At 45.0% G+C, this 25,454-nt stretch overlaps 1 protein-coding gene across 16 annotated transcripts in view; it reads right to left on the bottom strand.

Moving 5' to 3' along the window:
• The window catches only part of PMFBP1 (polyamine modulated factor 1 binding protein 1), a 360,702-nt gene that overhangs the window by 159,965 nt on the left and 175,283 nt on the right, over nt 1-25,454 (bottom strand). For all 16 annotated transcript variants that reach the window (XR_012664618.1, XM_048816955.2, XM_075118503.1 and 13 more), the window contains one exon: nt 24,360-24,492. Coding sequence is in view for 15 of the 16 variants with exons in the window: in XM_048816955.2 (XP_048672912.2) it covers nt 24,360-24,492 (133 nt within the window). In the remaining variant the exon portion in view is untranslated. The remainder of the gene's footprint in view (nt 1-24,359; nt 24,493-25,454) is intronic.

The raw sequence follows: 25,454 nt of genomic DNA, 5'->3' as shown, positions 1-25,454 counted from the left end.
AAACCAAAGCTTGAACTGAGTGTTGAGGACTACTGAGGCCAACACAGTGGATATGGCAGGCACACCTCACTGCATCTGAGAGCATGATTGCACTTCAATTGCCAAGGCTGTCAGTCTCAGAGCAGTGGCCGTGACGGTGCAGGCCTCAGATCTGGCACCCCAGGGCCTGCCCTTCTGAGCCACTGCCACGGGAAGGACTCTGCGGCTGAGCACTACTGAGCCACTCAGTCTGCCCAGTGGCTTGAGAGCACTAGTGACGGTGGAGAGGCTCTGAGGCACACTCTGCTCCCCCAGAACCTCGCCAGTCGTCACTGAGGGTTAGAGGGCAGATTAGAAAATATCACACAGATAAAATAAGATAGGAGGAAAACCTTAACCTCGCTCTGCAAAATGTAAGAGCTTTGTCAAAATAAAAGCCACAGCTAAACTCTTCTGCTGCACACCTCCCAGCTCTGAAACCTGTCCAAGCGGAGAGACATTTTCTCTGTCAGCTACAAACTCTGCATCCAGGAGAGAGACTCCGGCAGAATATCTGCACAACAGCACCTCCATGCAAACACTATCCCAGTAATGGGAAATCTTAATGATGTAAAGCAGCAAGGTCACACAATGTGTCCAGACAGCTCTTGGAAAGGCACAGTCTCTGCAGATATTACAGAGAAGAGCTCAGAATTGCTCTTGGGTCATTAGGCTTTGCCGGAGGGGTTTTCTCCCACTATTAACTACAAACAAGGTTCAGGTTCTTGTTACTCAGTTTCGTGCACACAATGCAAAAAGGTGAAGGGCAAGGTTTACCAAAAGCCGTTTGTAAATATGCTAAGACAATTCACTTGTGTTTTTAGAATCCTTCATACACTCTGTACAGTAAGTAATCTTAAACAGGAAAACTGAAAAAAGTCTTATAAATATTGCAACACTTTTTCAGCATAAGAACTTTGTATCTACATTGGTACAGTGACTGCATGTAAATATACATACAGTCTACCATGGTACAATTCCCTTCCCCCTCGACACTGACTACATTTCCCTACAGCCTGCCTCCTTCTCTCAGTTTTATGACCCCAGTGAGATGAGCTCTCACTGTTTTCATCCTCGTTACATTTTGATATTTCAAAGCATGGCCCGCTTCTCACTCCCATCTCCCCGCTCCACATTACTAATGAATTGGAAAGCAGACATCATTAGTTTTTGGAGACCATTTCTTTTAAAATTTACAGAACGCTTCATCTGAATCCCTAGAGCCAGTCTGCTGTTCTCATCTTAGAATCTTATTAGCATCATATCTTCTGTATCCTGCCATGCAAACTGCATTGCTATGCACTTTCTAGCACTTGACCCTTTTGCGGACAGAATTAATTTCCTCTTTGAAGATACAGCAGCATGCTGTTATGCTTGTTAAAGAAAGAAAACTCAAGCAAGAAGACAGGGAAGCAAGCAAAGAATATTCTCAGTTAAATATAAGCCATTGTCGGATTTTGTATAGGAAAACAGAGAGACAGAAAGAGCGGTCAGGAGAAATAATAGAGTGATGACTATTACCGGAAGCATGTTCCAAAAGAGCATGCAAATAATCTGACTGACAATACATACTGGGAATTTTCATTTTAATGGCGTTTCTTTTGGTCTAACTCTCCACATCCCTCACCTGGTTTCTATGTGCAAAGTGCTTCGAGACTTTTGGTTGCACAATTAATGAGAAGGTTGAAAAGAACCAGGATTTGCTTTCTGCTCAGGGCAATATACTATACTTAGTATATCTGTAGGAGAACACAAAGAAAATAGCCCTCACTGAAAAGAAAACCTTCTCTTACCATTGAATTATACTTAGGAGCCCAAAACACTTTAAGGTAATTAGAATTACCCCCTCAAAATGTAAAATATTTCTATGGGTGGAATAAAACATTTCTTGATCAGTCAGGGAGGTCTCTAGTCCTATAACTTTTTATATATTGTAGGATTTTTATGCATTTACGTTGTTTACACCATTTTGGTTCCCTAATGCAGTTTTAATAGTAGACAAACAACAGTGATCCTCCCTCTGGGAGGAACTCCTTAGAAGGTAGGCTTTTCTCCCCTCCATAGGCTGGGCAGAAAGAAATTAAAGTTCAAAAGTTTAGCTTTATAACAACTTACTGTATGATTACACAGCCTGAGAGCACAGGCCAGCAGAGCAAGAGTTAAAGTTTCTGGTTCAGAAAGGCCTGCGACAGAGACCAACAGGGGCACTGGATGGCTCAGGTGACTGGAAATGAGATATTACAGCTTTTTACCTCCAGGTCTCCAGTTCAAACCGGTAATGACTGAAAGCTGCTACCCTCTGAAGGCCGTTCAGTGGCCTTTGTGAAATGAGCTGGGAGGGGTCTCAGTCCAGCTGGACTCTCAACCCCACCAGCAGCACTCACTGGCATGCTTGCTGACACACCGAGGGCATGCCTGCACAGCCTGCAGCAGCGAGCCTCCCAGCCTGGGCTGACGAACATGGGCTAACGGGGCTTGCATTAGTGCTCTAAAAACAGCCATTCACACAGCACGCTGGGAAACGGCAACTCTGGCTCAGACGCCTCCTCCCTCCCTAGGCACCAGAGCCCAAGCTGCAGCTTCGAGTGCTGCCTACATGGCTGTTTTTAGAGTCTTAGCACGAGTCTTGCTAACCCAAGTCTGTCGAGGTTCGCTGCTGCGGATTGTGTAGACATGCCCTAAGGCACCGAGGATGTAATGAGCCATGGAAACGCAGGATGCTTTCACACTGAATATCCCTCTTCCACATCAGGTTGAGACTACACAACAGGGCAGCGTGAGGAAGCTGGAATCTCCTTGGGGGAGGAACAGAGACATACATCTCCTATGCTGTCCTCGGGAGCCTCGCTGGCATTACAATTTTTAAAAAGAAAAGAAAAGGAAACCAGGCAGGGGTCAATACTCAGGAATATATTTTCTATGGGTTACTCATTCAGAACATCCAAGGTTCAAACACATAACATCTGCTTGATACAACAAAATTCAACCCAGAAATGGAGGCAGGTTTGTCATCAGGTTTGGCTATACATATGCCACAGTTCTCTCACCGAAGAGGTATATGCTGGTGCCTGTATTTAGGCATTTCTACCAGGCTGCACTGGAGCATGTAATTAGTTGATAAGCCATCAGAGAGAGAGAAAGAGAGAGGGGCCAGTTCCTTTCTCAGAAACTATATTCAGACACACCACACATGATGTCCCTTTCCCTCAGATTTTTCTTTGTATTCTGGAACTTCATTCTCCTTGAAAAAGGAAATTTGGTGGATACAAATTTCCCACCAAATTGCGTGAATATATCCTGGAAAGAGCTGGTGGCAGGTTTATTTCCCATCCTCTACCATAGTCTCCAGAAGTGCGTGTGAGAAGAAAGTAGAAAACAGGAGGCTAAGGTGCAATGGAGCCTATCAGTCATGAGAAAACTTGGGAAATACTTTCCTGGGGTTAAGCAGGAAGACAGGTGGTGTTCAGCACAGACAGCATAAGTGCCAGACACAGACTGGCAGAGAGCTTATAAATAGCACAATGAATGATCTGTAGCAAGAGCCATGGGCAACAGCTAGCCATTAGTCTGAGGCTTGGTAATGCACTCCTCAAGTACATTACTCACCAATCCATCAGGCAACATGCTACGGAACTGAGAGATTCCAGCACTTTTAAATCTGTAACGCAATGGCTGCCAGCCTGCACTACATGCCCTAGGTTACAAGGGCATGGAGGAAGACAATTCATTTAGTGTCACAGCCAGTATTTCTTCTTCTCCTTCTTCTGTGTGTACTTAAGAAATGGGCCTATTATTATCTTCAGATTAATAGCCGAAAGAATGCTCTGGTGTCTCTATGAACATTAACTATTGAGAAAGGCTTTCAAAGAATGCGTGACCAGTGCAGTTTTCATTAACTGGAGTGAGAATGAAAACATTCATGAGAACAGAGGTAATTCCTTCATTTCAAAAAATATTACATACAACGGAGCTATTTTAAAAAAACACTAAGGTTGCAAAGTCAAGCACACAGAAAGTTTGCAAATGCCAGCATTAAGGTTGCCCATGTGACCTTAATTTGGTCCCCTGGTGCATATGCATTATGGTACAGTCTTTAATTACATGATCATATTTTTCCACAGGACACCTGTCTATGAGTGTACAGGATCAATAATGCTCAGAGAATGGGTTTCTTTTTTTTCTTTTTTTTAATTCTCATCATTCAATGTGTGGCTCCAGCCTTCTTTATTACACACCAAACCCTGCACTGAATACATATTTATTAATTTCCTCATGTGATTTTCTGTGGTGCTGTGATGGGGCGCGCTCACCTCTTAGATTCATAGATATTTAGGTCAGAAGGGACCATTATGATCATCTAGTCTGACCTCCTGCACAACGCAGGACACAGAATTTCACCCACCACTCCTGCAAAAATCCTCACACCTATACCTGTGCTATTGAAGTCCTCAAAACGTAGTTTAAAGACTTCAAGGAGCAGAGAATCCTCCAGCAAGTGACCCGTGCCCCATGCTACAGAGGAAGGCGAAAAACCTCCAGGGCCTCTTCCAATCTGCCCTGGAGGAAAATTCCTTCCCGACTCCAAATATGGCGATCGGCTAAACCCTGAGCATATGGGCAAGATTCATCAGCCAGATACTACAGAAAATTCTTTCCTGGGTAACTCAGATCCCACCCCATCTAATATCCCATCACAGGCCATTGGGCCTATTTACCATGAATATTTAATTACCAAAACCATGTTATTCCATCATACCATCTCCTCCATAAACTTATTGAGTTTAATCTTAAAGCCAGATAGATCTTTTGCCCCCACTGCTTCCCTTCGAAGGCTATTCCAAAACTTCACTCCTCTGATGGTTAGAAACCTTCGTCTAATTTCAAGTCTAAACTTCCCATTGACCAGTTTATATCCATTTGTTCTTGTGTCCACATTGGTACCGAGCTTAAATAATTCCTCTCCCTCTCCGCTATTTATCCCTCTGATATATTTATAAAGAGCAATCATATCTCCCCTCAACCTTCTTTTAGTTAGGCTAAACAAGCCAAGCTCCTCGACTCTCCTTTCATAAGACAAGTTTTCCATTCCTCGGATCATCCTAGTAGCCCTTCTCTGTACCTGTTCCAGTTTGAATTCATCCTTCTTAAACATGGGAGACCAGAACTGCACACAGTATTCCAGGTGAGGTCTCAACAGTGCCTTGTATAACGGTACTAAAACCTCCTTATACCTACTGGAAATACCTCTCCTGATGCATCCCAAGACCGCATTAGCTTTTTACACAGCCATATCACATTGGCGGCTCATAGTCATCCTATGATCAACCAATACCCCAAGGTCCTTTTCCTCCTCCGTTACTTCTAATTGATGTGTCCCTAGCTTATAACTAAAATTCTTGTTATTAATCCCTAAATGCATGACCTTACGCTTCTCACTATTAAATTTCATCCTATTACTATTACTCCAGTTTACAAGGTCATCCAGATCCTCCTGTAGGATATCCCTGTCCTTCTCTAAATTGGCAATACCTCCCAGCTTTGTATCATCCGCAAACTTTATTAGCACACTCCCACTTTTTGTGCCGAGGTCAGTAATAAAAAGATTAAGTAAGACTGGTCCCAAAACCGATCCTTGAGGAACTCCACTGGTAACCTCCCTCCAGTCTGACAGTTCACCTTTCAGCAGGACCCGTTGTAGTCTCCCCTTTAACCAATTCCTTATCCACGTTTCAATTTTCCTATTGATCCCCATCTTATCCAATTTAACTAATAATTCCCCATGTGGCACGGTATCAAATGCCTTACTGAAATCTAGGTAAATTAGATCCACTGCGTTTCCTTTGTCTAAAAAATCTGTTACTTTCTCAAAGAAGGAGATCAGGTTGGTTTGGCACGATCTACCTTTTGAAAAACCATGTTGTATTTTGTCCCATTTACCATTGACTTCAATGTCCTTAACTACCTTCTCCTTCAAAATTTTTTCCAAGACCTTGCATACTACAGATGTCAAACTAACAGGCCTATAATTACCCGGATCACTTTTTTCCCTTTCTTAAAAATAGGAACTATGTTAGCAATTCTCCAATCATATGGTACAACAGATTCATTAAAAATTCTTACTAATGGGCTTACAATTTCATGTGCCAATTCCTTTAATATTCCTGGATGAAAATTATCTGGGCCCCCCGATTTAGTACCATTAAGCTGTTTGAGTTTTGCTTCTACCTCAAATATGGTAATGTCTACCTCCATATCCTCATTCCCATTTGTCATCCTACCATTATCCCTAAGATCCTCTTTAGTCTTATTAAAGACTGAGGCAAAGTATTTGTTTAGATATTGGGCCATGCCTAGATTATCCTTAACCTCCACTCCATCCTCAGTGTTTAGCAGTCCCACTTCTTCTTTCTTTATTTTCTTCTTATTTATATGACTATAGAACCTTTTACTATTGGTTTTAATCCCCTTTGCAAGGTCCAACTCTACATGGATTTTGGCCTTTCTCCCTTTATCCCTACATGTTCTGACCTCAATAAGGTAGCTTTCCTTGCTGATCTCTCCCATCTTCCACTACTTGTAGGCTTTCTGCTTTTTCTTAATGACCTCTCTAAGATGCTTGCGCATCCAGCTTGGTCTACAACTCCTGACTATGAATTTTCTCCCCTTTCTTCGGGTCCAGGCTTCTGATAGTTTCTGCAAATTTGACTTGAAGGAATTCCAGGCCTCCTCCGCCTTTAGATCCACAAGTTCTTCAGTCCAATCCACTTCCCTAACTAATTTCCTTAATTTTTTTAAATTTGCTCTTTTGAAATCAAAAACCCTAGTCACAGATCTATTTTTGTTTATCCTTCCATTAATTTGAACTGAATTAGCTCATGATTGCTCGAACCAAGGTTGTCCCCTACAACCATTTCTTCTATGAGGTCCTCACTACTCACCAAAACCAAATCTAAAATGGCATCCCCTCTAGTCGGTTCAGCAACTACTTGCTGAAGGAATCCATCAGCTATCACATCTAGGAAAATCTGAGCCCTATTATTATTACCTGCACTCGTCCTCCAGTCTATATCTGGGAAGTTAAAGTCTCCCACGATCACACAGTTTCCATTAGTATTTACTTTACTAAAAACATTAAAAAGGACTCTATCCATATCCAAATTAGATCCCGGCGGTCTATAGCACACCCCAAGCACTATTCCAGGGGAGGCTCTAATAGTTTTCTTCCCCAATGTAATTTTTGCCCAGACAGACTCTGTCTTATCCATTTCATTGCTTCTTATTTCTTTACATTCTACCTCCTCATTGATAGACAATGCTACTCCACCACGTTTACCTTTATTTCGGTCTTTCCTAAACAGCACATACCCTTCAATACCTGTAGTCCAGTCATGACTACTATTCCACCATGTTTCTGTTATCCCTAGAATATCTGGTTTCCTGCACTTCCTGCACCAGTAACTCTAGTTCCTCCAATTTTGTTACCTAGGCTCCTCGCATTGGTGTAGAAACATCTTAATTTTTGCTGTTTGGCCTCACTCACATTCTGTACCCTATTAAGCACAGTCATTTTACTACCAGTATAACCTATTAGACTGGTACCTACACTGCCCTTCCTCCTACCCATGGCTGTATCCTCTCTTACTTCGTTTTCTTTCCTCTCAATGCTAAAATCCGGCGAGGAGATTACCTGGACATCTCCGAACTATCTCCCCCAAATTCCTAGTTTAAAGCTCTCTTAATCAGTTGTGCCAGCCTCCATCCTAGAAGTCTATTTCCTTCCCTACTCAGACGAAGTCCATCCCGAGAGAACAGTCCTCTGTCCATGAATGCCTCCCAGTGGCCATATATCCCAAAGCCCTCCTTATAGCACCACTGCCTAAGCTATCTGTTGATAGTCATAATCTTGTCACACCTTTGTTGCCCTTCTCTAGGAACAGACAGAATCCCACTAAAGATAACCTGAGCCTCGATTTCCTTAAGCGTCTTCCCCAGCCTAGCATAGTCTCCCTTGATACTTTCCATCGAGAATCTAGCCATATCATTTGTTCCCACATGAAGGATAATTAGGGGATTCTTTCCTGCTCCCTTTAGAATCCTTTTCAACCTCAGGTCTACATCCCGTATCTTAGCACCTGGAAGACAGCATACCCTCCTTTTCTCTGGATCAGCTCTGGTTACAAGCCTATCTATTCTTCTCAGTAAAGAGTCCCCAATCACATAGACCTGCCTTTTCCTGGTGACGGTGCTATTCTCCAGTCTATCCCCTGTTCCCTCTGGCTGCAAGATCTTTCCATACCTGTTCTCCCTTGCAATCCTCTTTAACCCAGCCTGTATCCTCCTGGGGCTCATATCTGGTGTAGTCTCCATTAACTCTTCCCCTTTTCCTATAGGACTAGCTGCTCTTCTCTTCTTCCTTGCCCTTCCACCTTCAGTGACTACCTGCTGAGCCCCTTCTTCATTTTCCAACTCTGCAAACCTATTCTTGAGCTCTATTTCTCCTTCACTAGCCTGTCTTTTCCTCTGCCTGGTTCTTTTAGTCACATGCTTCCACTGACCACTTTCCTTACCCAGTCTCCCCTCAGAATTCCCCAGTCCTGCTTCCATCTGCAAGTCTGAGCTTTTCCCTTCAGATACCTCATGTATTTGCTCCATAACCTCTTGTGGGTGCCTCCCTTCGTTGGCTGTTGCCCGTCAGTGGCTCAGCCCTCTGGCCAAGTCACACACAGTCACATAGAATCATAGAATATCAGGGTTGGAAGAGACCTCAGGAGGTCATCTAGTCCAACCCCCTGCTCAAAGCAGGACGAACACCAACTAAATTATCCCAGCCAGGGCTTTGTCAAGCCGGGCCTTAAAAACCTCTAAGGATGGAGATTCCACCCCCTCCCTAGGTAACCCATTCCAGTGCTTCACCACTCTCCTAGTGAAATAGTTTTTCCTAATATCCAACCTAGACCTCCCGCACTGCAACTTGAGACCATTGTTTCTTGTTCGGTCATCTGCCACCACTGAACAGCCAAGCTCCATCCTCCTTGGAACCCCCCTTTCAGGTAGTTGAAGGCAGCTATCAAATCCCCCCTCACTCTTCTCTTCTGTAGACTAAATAACCCCAGTTCCCTCAGCCTCTCCTCGTAAGTCATGTGCCCCAGCCCCCTAACAATTTTCGTTGCTCTCCGCTGGACTCTCTTCAATTTGTCCACATCCTGTCTGTAGTGGGGTGGGGGGGGATCAAAACTGGACATAATACTCCAGGTGTGGCCTCACCAGTGCCGAATAGAGGGGAATAATCACTTCCCTCGATCTGCTGGCAATGCCCCTACTAATACAGCCCAATATGCCATTCCCCTTCTTGGCAACAAGGGCACACTGCTGACTCATATCCAGCTTCTCGTCCACTGTAATCCCCAGGTCCTTTTCTGCAGAACTGCTGCTTAGCCAGTCGATCCCCAGCCTGTAGCAGTGCATGGGATTCTTCCTTCCCAAGTGCAGAACTCTGTACTTGTCCCTGTTGAATCTTATCAGATTTCTTTTGGCCCAATCCTCCAATTTGTCTAAGTCACTCTGGACCCTATCCCTACCCTCCATCGTATCTACCCCCCCCCCAGCTCAGTGTCACATACATGAAAGAACCCCTTCTGGGGTAACACAGTCCAACAAATGGTTGGTGCTCTCTCTGTCTGTAGGTCTGTTTAAATTCTAGCTCTTTTCTTGCGCTTTTAGTGCTGAGTCTTATCACCTTCTTGGGGCTTAGGTCACTTCCCCAGTAGCAAGTAGGGGGACTCGAGCCCGCCCACTACTCTGGGTCCCAACCTAGGGACCCTGCAAATAGCAGCCATGGGCTGCTTTCTTTCATAGCTGCTGCTACTGCATTGCCTGGACTTAGGGTGACCAGATGTCCCAATTTTATAGGGACAGTCCCAATATTTGGGGCTGTCTTATATAGGTACCTATTACCCCCCACCTGTCCCTATTTTTCACAGTTGCCATCTGGTCACTCCACCTGGGCTGCTTCCCACCCTGTCCCATCACCTGCTTGGCTACTCTGTCTGTTCTCTGTTTGAGCAGGGCCTCTCCCAGGCCTCCTTGCCTGAAGAGTTGCTCCATCCCTGTCCTGACTTCTCAGGGTCTTTGCCCAGGCCTCTTTGCCTGGAGAGCTTGTAACAGTCTCTGCCCCCTTTTTAATTTCTTAAGTCTCTGTGCCTGGAGAGCTTCCCAGACCTGTCCCTGCTTGAGCAGGGTTTCTCTTCCATTACCCTGTATTTCAAGGAATCCCTGTTGAGGTTACAGGGACAAACCATCCCGATGAGTCGTAAGAATAGTAAATATGGCAGGCGACCAGCTTGGCTTAATGGTGAAATCTTAGCGGATCTTAAACATAAAAAAGAAGCTTACAAGAAGTGGAAGGTTGGACATATGACCAGGGAAGAGTATAAAAATATTGCTAGGGCATGTAGGAATGTTATCAGGAGGGCCAAATCGCACCTGGAGCTGCAGCTAGCCAGAGATGTCAAGAGTAACAAGAAGGGTTTCTTCAGGTATGTTGGCAACAAGAAGAAAGCCAAGGAATGTGTGGGCCCCTTACTGAATGAGGGAGGCAAACTAGTGACAGAGGATGTGGAAAAAGCTAATGTACTCAATGCTTTTTTTGCCTCTGTTTTCACTAACAAGGTCAGCTCCCAGACTGCTACGCTGGGCATCACAAAATGGGGAAGAGATGGCCAGCCCTCTGTGGAGATAGAGGTGGTTAGGGACTTTTTAGAAAAGCTGGACGTGCACAAGTCCATGGGGCCGGACGAGTTGCATCCGAGAGTGCTGAAGGAACTGGCGGCTGTGATTGCAGAGCCATTGGCCATTATCTTTGAAAACTCGTGGCGAACCGGGGAAGTCCCGGATGACTGGAAAAAGGCTAATGTAGTGCCAATCTTTAAAAAAGGGAAGAAGGAGGATCCTGGGAACTACAGGCCAGTCAGCCTCACTTCAGTCCCTGGAAAAATCATGGAGCAGGTCCTCAAAGAATCAATCCTGAAGCACTTGCATGAGAGGAAAGTGATCAGGAACAGCCAGCATGGATTCACCAAGGGAAGGTCATGCCTGACTAATCTAATCGCCTTCTATGATGAGATTACTGGTTCTGTGGATGAAGGGAAAGCAGTGGATGTATTGTTCCTTGACTTTAGCAAAGCTTTTGACACGGTCTCCCACAGTATTCTTGTCAGCAAGTTAAGGAAGTATGGGCTGGATGAATGCACTACAAGGTGGGTAGAAAGCTGGCTAGATTGTCGGGCTCAACGGGTAGTGATCAATGGCTCCATGTCTAGTTGGCAGCCGGTATCAAGTGGAGTGCCCCAAGGGTCGGTCCTGGGGCCGGTTTTGTTCAATATCTTCATAAATGATCTGGAGGATGGTGTGGATTGCACTCTCAGCAAATTTGCGGATGATACTAAACTGGGAGGAGTGGTAGATACGCTGGAGGGGAGGGATAGGATACAGAAGGACCTAGACAAATTGGAGGATTGGGCCAAAAGAAATCTGATGAGGTTCAATAAGGATAAGTGCAGGGTCCTGCACTTAGGACGGAAGAACCCAATGCACAGCTACAGACTAGGGACCGAATGGCTAGGCAGCAGTTCTGCGGAAAAGGACCTAGGGGTGACAGTGGACGAGAAGCTGGATATGAGTCAGCAGTGTGCCCTTGTTGCCAAGAAGGCCAATGGCATTTTGGGATGTATAAGTAGGGGCATAGCGAGCAGATCGAGGGACGTGATCGTTCCCCTCTATTCGACATTGGTGAGGCCTCATCTGGAGTACTGTGTCCAGTTTTGGGCCCCACACTTCAAGAAGGATGTGGATAAATTGGAGAGAGTCCAGCGAAGGGCAACAAAAATGATTAGGGGTCTGGAACATATGAGTTATGAGGAGAGGCTGAGGGAGCTGGGATTGTTTAGCCTGCAGAAGAGAAGAATGAGGGGGGATTTGATAGCTGTTTTCAACTACCTGAAAGGGGGTTCCAAAGAGGATGGCTCTAGACTGTTCTCAATGGTATCAGATGACAGAACGAGGAGTAATGGTCTCAAGCTGCAGTGGGGGAGGTTTAGATTGGATATTAGGAAAAACTTTTTCACTATGAGGGTGGTGAAACACTGGAATGCGTTACCTAGGGAGGTGGTAGAATCTCCTTCCTTAGAGGTTTTTAAGGTCAGGCTTGACAAAGCCCTGGCTGGGATGATTTAACTGGGAATTGGTCCTGCTTTGAGCAGGGGGTTGGACTAGATGACCTTCTGGGGTCCCTTCCAACCCTTATATTCTATGATTCTATGATTCTATGATACCCGTGGCATTTTACAGCCTTCCACTCCTTCCTTACCCTTCTGGTCACAGCCAGCAACTAATCAGCTCAGGCCCTGCAGCTCCTTTTAACTGAGTCTGCTGTGCTCTAATTGGCTGCTTCCCTGAAGCCTTTCTAGGCAGGACTGGAGGACCCACTTTCACTGCTCCTTTTTTGGGGCAGAGTATGATAGGACCATGAGGCCTCCAGCAGGGGGCCTCAAAGACCCCAGTACAATTAGGGTTATAACCCAGCTGGTTATAACCAGCTGACTGGCCTTGTCAGTTTTTTTATGGATTTGCTAGTTGCCAGAAAAATAATTTAATCTGCTGGGGTTTTTTACATGGCTCTAAAGATTTGCATCATCATCACAATACACAGGGATAGTGAATGGTAAAAGTTTCTGTGTCCAGCTAAAAATGCTGCAGTGTTCCAGCTTCCCAGTTTAAGCAATGACAGATCAAAACTGTTGAAAATACAGCAGCTGTCTGCCCACCATTGTGTGTGCATGTGAGAGAGGGTTTGAGGCATGTGAGAGTGAGGAAACACCTGAGGTGTATTAAATAATCAAAGATCAGGGCGATGGTGCGAGTGATCCTACTACACTCCCGAAAAAAAAAAATACTCGCATCAAAAACTGCACATTCAATGGAAACTGGCTAAACAAAACACTACAAAGTTTGGCTGGCAAACATGCTGATAAGGTATGTTAGCAACAAGAAGAAAGTCAAGGGAAGTGTGGGCCCCTTACTGAATGAGGGAGGCAACCTAGTGACAGAGGATGTGAAAAAAGCTAATGTACTCAATGCTTTTTTTGCCTCTGTCTTCACGAACAAGGTCAGCTCCCAGACTCCTGCACTGGGCAGCACAGCATGGGGAGTAGGTGGAAAGAAGTGGTTCGGGACTATTTAGAAAAGCTGGACGTGCACAAGTCCATGGGGCCGGATGCGTTGCATCCGAGAGTGCTAAAGGAGTTAGCGGATGTGATTGCAGAGCCATTGGCCATTATCTTTGAAAACTCATGGCGATCAGGGGAAGTCCCGGACGACTGGAAAAAAGGCTAATGTAGTGCCCATCTTTAAAAAAGGGGGAGGATCCTGGGAACTACAGGCCAGTCAGCCTCAGTCCCTGGAAAAATCATGGAGCAGGCCCTCAAGGAATCAATTCTGAAGCACTTGAGGAGAGGAAAGTGATCAGGAACAGTCAGCATGGATTCACCAAGGGCAAGGATTCACCAAGGGCAAGTCATGCCTGACTAATCTAATTGCCTTCGATGACGAGATAACTGGCTCTGTGGATGAGGGGAAAGCAGTGGACGTGTTGTTCCTTGCCTTTAGCAAAGCTTTTGACACGGTCTCCCACAGTATTCTTGTCAGCAAGTTAAAGAAGCATGGGCTGGATGAATGGACTATGAGGTGGATAGAAAGCTGGCTAGATTGTCGGGCTCAACGGATAGTGATCAATGGCTCCATGTCTAGCTGGCAGCCAGTATCAAGTGGAGTGCTCCAAGGGTTGGTCCTTGGGCCGGTTTTGTTCAATATCTTCATAAATGATCTGGAGGATGGTGTGGATTGCACTCTCAGCAAATTTGCAGATGACACGAAACTGGGAGGAGAGGTAGATACGCTGGAGGGTAGGGATAGGATACAGAGGGACCTAGACAAATTAGAGGATTGGGCCAAAAGAAATCTGATGAGGTTCAACAAGGACAAGTGCAGAGTCCTGCACTTAGGACGGAAGAATCCCATGCACCGCTACAGACTAGGGACCGAATGGCTAGGAAGCAGTTCTGCAGAAAAGGACCTGGGGTGACTGTGGACAAGAAGCTGGATATGAGTCAACAGTTTGCCCTTGTTGCCAAGAAGGCCAATGGCATTTTGGGATGTATAGGTAGGGGCATTGCCAGCAGACCAAGGGACATGATCGTTCCCCTCTATTCGACATTGGTGAGGCCTCATCTGGAGTACTGTGTCCAGTTTTGGGCCACACACTACAAGAAGGATGTGGAAAAATTGGAAAGAGTCCAGCGGAGGGCAACAAAAATGATTAGGGGACTGGAACTCATGACTTATGAGGTGAGGCTGAGGGAACTGGGATTGTTTAGTCTGTGGAAGAGAAGAATGAGGGGGGATTTGATAGCTGTTTTCAACTACCTGAAAGGGGGTTCCAAAGAAGATGGATCTAGACTGTTCTCAGTGGTAGCTGATGACAGAACAAGGAGTAATGGTCTCAAGTTGCAGTGGGGAAAGTTTAGGTTGGATATTAGGAAAAACTTTTTCACTAGGAGAGTGGTGAAGCACTGGAATGCGTTACCTAGGGAGGTGGTGGAATCTCCTTCCTTAGAGGTTTTTAAGGTCAGGCTTGACAAAGCCCTGGCTGGGATGATTTATTTGTGGATTGGTCCTGCTTTGAGCAGGGGGTTGGACTAGATGACCTCCTGAGGTCCCTTCCAACCCTGATATTCTATGATTCTATAATACAAAAGTCCGTTTATCATCAATTATATTATCAATCTTATCTATATGTGTTATCTCTCTAGATACTATAAGTGGCTGTTGAAAGTGGGGAGTTGCAGAGTTACCTTGTGGTTTGGGTTGGGGTGGGCTTGCCTTGTCGGGCTTGCCTTGTTGAGAGTGCTGGGTTTTTTGCATTTCAAAGGTGGTAACCCTAAGTACATCCCATCACAAGTGCTCATTGCTATAATATCCGAGTGTTTCACAAACATTAATCAATCAATTTATCTTCACCACGCCCCTGTGAGGGAAAAGGGGTATAATTATTCCCATTTTATAGATGGGGAATAGAGGCAGAGAGAAATTAAGACCAAAATTGTCATAAACTTCCACTAATTATAGGTGTTCAATTTGAGACATTAGTGCCTAATATTTCACTTTATAGCACTTTTTATGTTCAAAGCACAGCGCCCATTGACTTCAGTTGCAGTGTGAGTGCTCAGTATTTTTGCAAATCAGATTTCAGGTGTTTCAGGTTGGGCAGTGTAGAAAATGAGGAACACACAATTAGAGGGCAACTGTGAAAAATGTGATTTAAGTGACTTGCCCAGAATCATACAGGTACCATATGGCAGAGGCTGACATTCAACTGCCTGAACCATGAGACCCTCCTGCAGTCTCTTCCCTCATTCATGCCACACCTTACAAGTTCTGCAACAAACAAGGCAGAATCCTACAGACATCAGTGTCATTAACTGCACTACCCTGATTCTTTCCCAGATCACCGTCTATCCCGTACACTGACTGGAGCAGGGATCCTGTGGAAAAAATAGTACATGATGGTGTAATTAAAGACTATTGTGATTCATACACACAACGGGGACAAAGTAAAGTTGCACAAACATCGTAGTTAAAAAAAAAAAAAAAGCAAATGAAAACCCCAAAATTCCAACACATGAAAACATATTGGCCCCATAAGGGTCATCAACAAGACTGGAAAATGGAGGTTACTTGTACCTGGAGTAGTTCTTCAAGTGCCCTCTGCATATTCCCACCCTTGGGATGCACCAGCCTGGTGCAGCTAGGACAGTGGAACCTTCTAGAGCAGTGCCCTCTGCATCCTCCCATTCTTGGGACGTTTGGTGAGCAGTACCTCAATACGGAAGTGAGACAAAGAGGCCTTGCAAATGTCAATAATGGGAACGTGCTTGAAAACTGCTGGAGATGCAGCCATTCCCCGATACTCTGAGCTCTAACGGGACCGGGAGGGGAAAGCAAAGCTGCCCTATAGCACTCCCTTATACAAAGTCTGACCCATCTAGACAATGATTGCATTGAAATGGTCCTACCCTTTGAATAGGAGGTATAAGAGATAAACAACTTAAAGTCCTGAGTTCTATCCAGGTAACATGACTGCATTCTTTTTGCATTTAAATAATGTAATCTAGCATCTCCCTTACTTATATGAAATTTGGAAAAAATACAGGTAAATTTATATATTGATTTACATGGAAATCGGAAACAATTTTTGGAATGAATTTAGGATATAGCCTAAGGACCACCTTTCCCCCCTATTCTATTTTCCATCGGGACATCTGCCATGAGTGCATGCAGATCACTAATTTGTATAGCAGAAGTGATTGCTCCCTATTTTACCTTTCTTTAAAATCAGCTTTTATAATAGCAATTTCATAATAGCTCAAAAGGCCTCATTTGAGTCCGTACTAAATTCAAATTCCAAGGGGACAAGGTCTCTGGTGAATGGATAAAGGTTCAGCAGATGCTTCAAAAATCTCTTCACTATGTCATGTGAGAAAATGGGTTTGTCCCTAATACGTGTATGCATGATGAAATAGCCACTAAGTGTACTCTAACAGGTGATAATGATAGACCCTCTGTTTCTAAATGTAACAGTTATTCTAAGACCATCTAAATGGGGGCTGAAACTGGATCTACACTTCTATTTTCTGCCCATATCATGAATCTTTTCCATTTGAAGTCATCACACTTTCTAGCAGAGCGTTTCCTAGCATTAATAAAATTCACTGAACCTCAGTGGATCATGAGCGCTCTATTCCCATCCACATCCTTTCACCCAAGCTGTTAGAGGTAACAATTTGAGGTCTGGGTGGAGCACTTTCCCCTGTGGCTGTGAAAATAGGTCCATCAATAATAGCAGAGTCCTGTAATTGCCTTGGGATAAGTGGAGTAGGTCGGTGTACCACTGTTGTCTCAGCCATGCTAGAGTGATTACAGTCATCCTGGCAGAATCTTGCTTTACTTTGTTTAGAACTTTGGGAATTAAAGGGAATGGGGGAAATGCATACATGAGATCCATTCCCCAATTTAGGAGAAATGTGTCTGTCAAACATAGCCTGTCCACTCCTGTTTGTAAGCAGAAAAGAGGGCATTTTGCATTGAGTGTGCTGGCAAACAGGTCTGCAGTTAATAATCACCAATGTTTGAAGATATCCTGAATTAATGAATTGTTTGGGGACCATCTGTGCATTTGTGACAATTCTCTGCTGAGGCAATCTGCTAACTTGTTGTGTTCTTTTACAATATGTAAGGCAATCAGGTAAATGTTGCACTATATACACCAATCCCATAGCTCTATCGCTTTGTTGAATAGGTGGGTCAAATAAGTCCTTCCTTGTTTGTTCACGTAATAAACTGCAGCCATGTTGTCTGTGGCAAGCTGGATAACTGTGTTGTGTATCTGCATGAGAAACATTTTGTGGGCCAGAGGGATTGCCCGTAGCTCCAATACATTTGTGTGTAACAATGTTTCCTTAGCTCTTGTCCCTTAACGTCCCTACTCTACTTGTGCTACATTGATGACATCATCATCATCTGGACCCATGGAAAAGAAGCCCTTGAGGAATTCTACCATGATTTCAACAATTTCCATCCCACCATCAACCTCAGCCTAGACCAATCCACACAAGCGGTCCATTTCCTGGCCGCTACTGTGCTAATAAGCGATTAGGGAGGGATAGCTCAGTGAGGGGAGAGATAGCTCATTGGCCTGCTAAACCCAGGGTTGTGAGTTCAATCCTTAAGGGGGTCATTTAGGGATCTGGGGAAAAAATTGGGGATTGGTCCTGCTTTGAGCGGGGAGTTGGACTAGATGACCTCCTAAGGTCCCTTCCAAACCGCATATTGTATAATTCTATGATGGTCACATAAACACCACCCTATACTGGAAACCTACTGACCGCTATACTTACCTACATGCCTCCAGCTCCCATCCAGGACACACCACACAATCCATTGTCTACAGCCAAGCTCTAAGACACAACCGCATTTGCTCCAATCCCTCAGACAAAGACAAACACCTACAAGATCTCTATCAAGCATTCTTAAAACTATTATACGCACCAGCTGAAGTGAAAAAACAGATTGACAGAGCCAGAAGAATACCCAGAAGTCACCTACTACAGGACAGGCCCAACAAAGAAAATAACAGAATACCACTAGCCATCACCTTCAGCCCCCAACTAAAACCTCTCCAACGCATCATCAAGGATCTACAACCTATCCTGAAGGACGATCCATCACTCTCACAGATCTTGGGAGACAGACCAGTCCTCGCTTACAGACAGCCCCCAACCTGAAGCAAATACTCTCCAGCAACCACACACCACCCAGGAACCTCTCCTTGCAACAAAGCCCGATGCCAACTCTGTCCACATATTTATTAAAGTGACACCATCATAGGACCTAATCACATTAGGCATGCCATCAGGGGCTCGTTCACCTGCACATCTACCAATGTGATCTATGCTACCATGTGCCAGCAATGCCCCTCTGCCATGTACATTGGCCAAACCAGACAGTCGCTACGCAAAAGAATAAATGGACACAAATCTGAAATTAGGAATCATAACATTCAAAAACCGGTAGGAGAACACTTCAACCTCTCTGGCCACTCAGTAAAAGATTTAAGGGTGGCAATTTTGCAACAGAAAAGCTTCAAAAACAGACTCCAACGAGAAACTGCTGAGCTTGAATTAATATGCAAACTAAATACCATTAACTTGGGTTTGAATAGAGACTGGGAGCGGCTGGGTCATTATACATATTGAATCTATTTCCCTAAGTTAAGTATCCTCACACCTTCTTGTCAACTGTTTAAACGGGCTATCTTGATCATCACTACAAAAGTTTTTTTCTCCTGCTGATAATAGCTCATCTTAACTAATTAGCCTCTTACAGTTTGTATGGCAACTTCCACCTTCTCTGTATATATATCTTCTTACTATATGTTCCATTCTATGCATCTGATTAAGTGGGCTGTAGCCCACGAAAGCTTGTGCTCTAATAAATTTGTTAGTCTCTAAGGTGCCACAAGTACTCCTGTTCTTTTTGCGGATACAGACTAACACGGCTGCTACTCTGAAACCTGGGATTCTTTGAGGCTCCAAAGACCCTTTACTACCTGAGTGTAAAGATGTGCCTACCTTGGATGCATCCGTGGTTACTATTAACTGTGGCTGACATGGGCTGAATACTTCCTTGGACACAGTCTGCGGATGTAGCTACTGTGCTGGAGAACGAAAAGTCTTGGGCGGTTCTATAACCCTCTTCAGCCTCCTGACAATGTTGGGGTAGGAATTCTTCAGGACCAAGACTGAAGAGGCCTCATTCTGAGTCTGGCATAGGTGCTACAAATGTCATCGATGCCACTAGTCTCAGTGGCTTCAGAAAAAGCTCTGCCATGTGAACTGGGAGTCTTCAGTGAAGGTATGGAATCTGTTATTTTAGGACCCCTCTCCTCCAGCAGAAAGGCCCTTCCTTTGACAGAGTCGAAGGTCTCCCCTATGAAGGGAATGAGAAGTAATTTTTGTTTGTTTTTGATGAGACCCAGGGTTCCAAACAGAGAATAAGTGTTCTGAATGGCTGCCTCTAATTCTTCTTTGCATTGGTCCTTTAGCAACCAATCATCTAAATACGGGAATACAGAAGAAACTTGCTTTCTCACTACTGGAGCTAAACATTGTAAACACTCTGGGTGAAGTGGAGAGACTGAAAGGTGGGACTGCATTGAAAGTGGTATAAATGAAGGACAAAGCATAAGTACTTTTGGTGGGATGATCTAATGGGAATGTGGAAATATGCCTCTGAGTTCAAGAGCAGCAAACCAATCTAGAGCAGAATAATTAGATCCCAGGAAAGCATCCTGAATGGAAACTTCCTGATATATTTGTTTAGATCCCAGAGACCTAAAATCAGTCTGAGGTCTCCCTTCTTTTTGGGAATTGGAAAGGAATGGGAGTAGAATCTTTTGTTTCTGGAAGCCAAGGGAACTTGTTTTATAGCAACCATGCTCAGAAGAGCTTGTACTTCTATTCATAACACACTCCCGTGGGAGGGGTCCCTGAAGAGGGAGGGAGGGAGGGATTTGTACAGAGGGAGTGATCTGAATGGGATAGTAAAACCTTCTTTTACTATATCTAAAACCCATTAAGTCCAAGATGATAGCTGTCCAAGCATTGTAAAATTTGGACAGAAGGCTCCCAGATTGATTTACTAAAATTGGTTTGAAGCTGTCAACTAACAGGTCAGACCTGAGGGTTGGCATGTGGCAAAGCAGATGCGGCTGAGGGATTCTTTGTGCTCATATGAGGTTTGAAGGGTTTCTTCCTGTCACGCATCTGAGAATGTTTGTGGCTGATGGTGCTGCTGATGGTACAGTTGCCTCTTCTGATAAGAGGTGGATGAAGAAGTTGGCACATGCTGCCTGTGATATCTGAACACTGGGGTAGAAGTTCTTCTGTAAGGTGGCATGAGTTCTTGAGACCTAGCTGTAACAGAGTGTCCTTCAGCTTACCAATGTATCATCAATCTTAACACTAAATAAGCCTTCTCTGTCGAAGGGTAAATCTTCTGTTTTGGGCCTGGTATCTGGTGGGAGAGGAGAGGAATATAGCCAAGCATGTCTACATAGAGTTATTGCTGTTGCCAATGATCTAGAGACAGCATCAGACATGACAAATGATGCCCTAAGGGCATGTCTGGCTATATTTTGGCCTTCATTAATAATGGATGATGTCAACTTCCTTTAGTCCTCTGGTAGATGCTTGTGCAAAGAGCCATCTTCTCCCACAATTCAAAATGACACCTGGCCATCACCGCTTGGTAGTTAGCTATATGCTTATGTAAGCATGCAGAAGAAAATAAGAACATAAGAATGGCCATACTGGGTCAGACCAATGGTCCATCTAGCCCACTATACTGTTTTTCAACAGTGGCTGGTGCCAGATGCTTCAGAGGGAGAGAACAGAACAGAGCAAGTGATCCATCCAGTCCCATCTTCTAGCAGTTCGAGGTTTAGGGACACCCAGAGCATGGGGCTACATGCCTGATCATCTTAGCTAATACATTCTCTCACAAATGAGGGCAGTGTACCTATTGCAGATAAGAACGGCCATACTGAGTCAGACCAAAGGTCCATCTAGCCCTGTATCCTGTCTGCCGACAGTGGCCACTGCCAGGTGCCCCAGAGGGAATGAACAGAACAGGTAATCATCAAGTGATCCATCCTCTGTCACCCATTCCCAGCTTCTGGCAGTAACAGGCTAGGGACACCATCCCTGCCCATCCTGGCTAATAGCCACTGATGGATCTATCCCCCATGAGCTTATCTAATTCCTTTTTGAACCCAGTTACACTTTTAGCTGTCATAACATCCCCTGGCAACGAGTTCCACAGGTTGACCATACACTAAGTGAAGAACTTGTGTTTGTTTTAAACCTGCTGCCTATTAATTTCATTGGGTAACCCCTGGTTCTTGAGTTTTGGGAAATAACACTTCCTTATTCACTTTCTCCACACTATTCATGATTTTATAGACCTCTATCATGGTCTCCCTCACCCTTAGTTGTCTCTTTTCTAAGCTGAACAGTCTCGGTCTTTTTAATCTCTCCTCATATGGAAGTTGCTCCACACTCCTAATCATTTTTGTTGCCCTTCTCTACACCTTTTCTAATTCTAATCAATCTTTTTTGAGAGAGGGTGACCAGAGCTGCATGCAATATTCAATGTGTGGGTGTACCATGGATTTATATAGTGGCATTATGATATCTTCTATCTTATCTATCCCTTTCCTAATGGTTCCTAACATTGTTAGCCTTTTTGACTGCCACTCCGCATTGAGCAGATGTTTTCATGTTCCCTCCAAGGAAGATCTATCAAAATGACCAGCTTGATTTCGCAATGGGAATTGTGAGGGTCTGTTTCAATCGCAGCGCTAGTGTCTATGTGGTTATGACTCCTCTTAACTTGCCTCTGGAGATACTTTCCTTTCCTTACCTGTGATCAGATTCAGTGGTTGGACATATGACCAGGGAAGAGTATAAAAATATTGCTCGGGCATGTAGGAATGATATCAGGAGGGCCAAATCGCACCTGGAGCTGCAGCTAGCCAGAGATGTTAAGAGTAACAAGAAGGGTTTCTTCAGGTATGTTGGCAACAAGAAGAAAGTCAAGGGAAGTGTGGGCCCCTTACTGAATGAGGGAGGCAACCTAGTGACAGAGGATGTGGAAAAAGCTAATGTACTCAATGCTTTTTTTGCCTCTGTTTTCACTAACAAGGTCAGCTCCCAGACTGCTGCGCTGGGCATCACAAAATGGGGAAGAGATGGCCAGCCCTCTGTGGAGATAGAGGTGGTTAGGGACTATTTAGAAAAGCTGGACGTGCACAAGTCCATGGGGCCGGACGAGTTGCATCCGAGAGTGCTGCAGGAATTGGCGGCTGTGATTGCAGAGCCATTGGCCATTATCTTTGAAAACTCGTGGCGAACCGGGGAAGTCCCGGATGACTGGAAAAAGGCTAACGTAGTGCCAATCTTTAAAAAAGGGAAGGAGGAGGATCCTGGGAACTACAGGCCAGTCAGCCTCACCTCAGTCCCTGGAAAAATCATGGAGCAGGTCCTCAAAGAATCAATCCTGAAGCACTTTCATGAGAGGAAAGTGATCAGGAACAGCCAGCATGGATTCACCAAGGGAAGGTCATGCCTGACTAATCTAATCGCCTTTTATGATGAGATTACTGGTTCTGTGGATGAAGGGAAAGCAGTGGATGTATTGTTTCTTGACTTTAGCAAAGCTTTTGACACGGTCTCCCACAGTATTCTTGTCAGCAAGTTAAGGAAGTATGGGCTGGAAGAATGCACTATAAGGTGGGTAGAAAGCTGGCTAGATTGTCGGGCTCAACGGGTAGTGATCAATGGCTCCATGTCTAGTTGGCAGCCGGTATCAAGTGGAGTGCCCCAAGGGTCGGTCCTGGGGCCGGTTTTGTTCAATATCTTCATAAATGATCTGGAGGATGGTGTGGATTGCACTCTCAGCAAATTTGCGGATGATACTAAACTGGGAGGAGTGGTAGATACGCTGGAGGGGAGGGATAGGATACAGAAGGACCTAGACAAATTGGAGGATTGGGCCAAAAGAAATCTGATGAGGTTCAATAAGGATAAGTGCAGGGTCCTGCACTTAGGACGGAAGAACCCAATGCACAGCTACAGACTAGGGACCGAATGGCTAGGCAGCAGTTCTGCGGAAAAGGACCTAGGGGTGACAGTGGACGAGAAGCTGGATATGAGTCAGCAGTGTGCCCTTGTTGCCAAGAAGGCCAATGGCATTTTGGGATGTATAAGTAGGGGCATAGCGAGCAGATCGAGGGACGTGATCGTTCCCCTCTATTCGACATTGGTGAGGCCTCATCTGGAGTACTGTGTCCAGTTTTGGGCCCCACACTACAAGAAGGATGTGGATAAATTGGAGAGAGTCCAGCGAAGGGCAACAAAAATGATTAGGGGTCTGGAACACATGAGTTATGAGGAGAGGCTGAGGGAGCTGGGATTGTTTAGCCTGCAGAAGAGAAGAATGAAGGGGGATTTGATAGCTGCTTTCAACTACCTGAAAGGGGGTTCCAAAGAGGATGGCTCTAGACTGTTCTCAATGGTAGCAGATGACAGAACGAGGAGTAATGGTCTCAAGTTGCAGTCGGGGAGGTTTAGATTGGATATTAGGAAAAACTTTTTCACTAAGAGGGTGGTGAAACACTGGAATGCGTTACCTAGGGAGGTGGTAGAATCTCCTTCCTTAGAGGTTTTTAAGGTCAGGCTTGATAAAGCCCTGGCTGGGATGATTTAACTGGGAATTGGTCCTGCTTCGAGCAGGGGGTTGGACTAGATGACCTTCTGGGGTCCCTTCCAACCCTGATATTCTATGATTACCCCCCATCAACCCAGTCACCACTAGCCACAATCTATGGTCACTCAGTCTCTTGGGGAATCCTTTCAGCACAGTGTCATCTTGTCTCACTGTAAATCAGTGGCCTGGAATCTGAATCTTTCACCTCCACCAGCTACTCCTTTCCCAATGCAAATTGTAAGTGGCCATCATCTGTGATGGGCTGGAGTCTTTTAGGATTCACAAAGCTAGGCTTTCCAGCAGTGCTACAAGCAGTTGAGTTGCAAGAAACAGCTATGCCGACACCTTCCTGCATGGTTCATTCAGAGCAGACACATGGTACATGCAAGCAAGGCAGAACCTACCTCTGCTTTTGATTTTTCCTTGCTGTGATTTGCCTCCATCAGATGGACATTTAACTGATGAATAAGCTGCTCTTTAGATGCCAGCTGAACCCTCAGTTCTTCTTGCTCCATTATTTGCTGTGGTGGAGTGACACTGAAACAAATTAAAATACCAGTAAAAAAGGACTCCCGGCAGAGGAAAGATGGAAATCAGAGACATGTCCTTGTGACATGAGTCTTAGCAGCCAGAGAGAACGTGCACAGGTGGCCCAGGTTAAACAATAAGACATCCTCTCTAAAAGCTACTGATAATTTACAGGATTCAACTGACAAAATATAAAGTCTCAGGCCACCTTTCCTTCCTGCAGCTGAACAGTCTAAACTCTGGCAAACAATAAAAAACCCCACCATAAACAGAGTAGCTCTTACATCTCAGAGCTCCTGCTTCTGGTCAGCAAACCCCAGGGTTGGCCTCTCATGACAACAGCCCTTTCGAAGCTTATGTTCAGCTGCTCCTGATTGCATAGGTCAGGAAGAATCCCAGCTGGGATTTAGCCCCAATCCCTACCCCCCATGCCACTGTCTGGCTTGGCAGAGCCTCTTCCTAAGGACACTAGTTAGGCAGGGTGCAGAAAGGATGTAGGACCCTGTGCATGGGACACCAAAAGCCCTATACACACAGGCACTGTCTTCAGTATGTAGGGCATGGTAAAGAGACACCAGCTACATGGCTGTGACTGTCCACACAGGAATCCAGATGCTCCCATCCAATGCATGGTGCAAAGGGGAGCAAAATCACAAAAAATCTACAAGACTAGGTTGGGGGAGGGGGAAGACAGCTACGTGGTAGCATTCTGCACCACCACCTAGTCACCCCATCTTTTTGGCTGCTATGTGGGTGCTCAGAAGACAGTGTGCCCAGGAGAAAGGAAGGATTAATGGTCCCCTTTCAGGGCACAGTAGCTTATGGTGCAAAATAGGATATCACTGAGGGGTGATGGGCTGTCAAGGGCATATCAATGGCTGTACAGTAGGATGGTGTGCCAGGTGACTGGAGATGGAGTGGTGGGGACTTGAGGTAGCATGGAGGGAATATCTCTTGTGGGACAGGGATCT

Source organism: Caretta caretta, chromosome 12 (assembly GCF_965140235.1).
Source record: "Caretta caretta isolate rCarCar2 chromosome 12, rCarCar1.hap1, whole genome shotgun sequence".
Taxonomy (NCBI): Eukaryota; Metazoa; Chordata; order Testudines; family Cheloniidae; genus Caretta; species Caretta caretta.
This window is presented reverse-complemented; position numbering and strand designations above follow the sequence as displayed.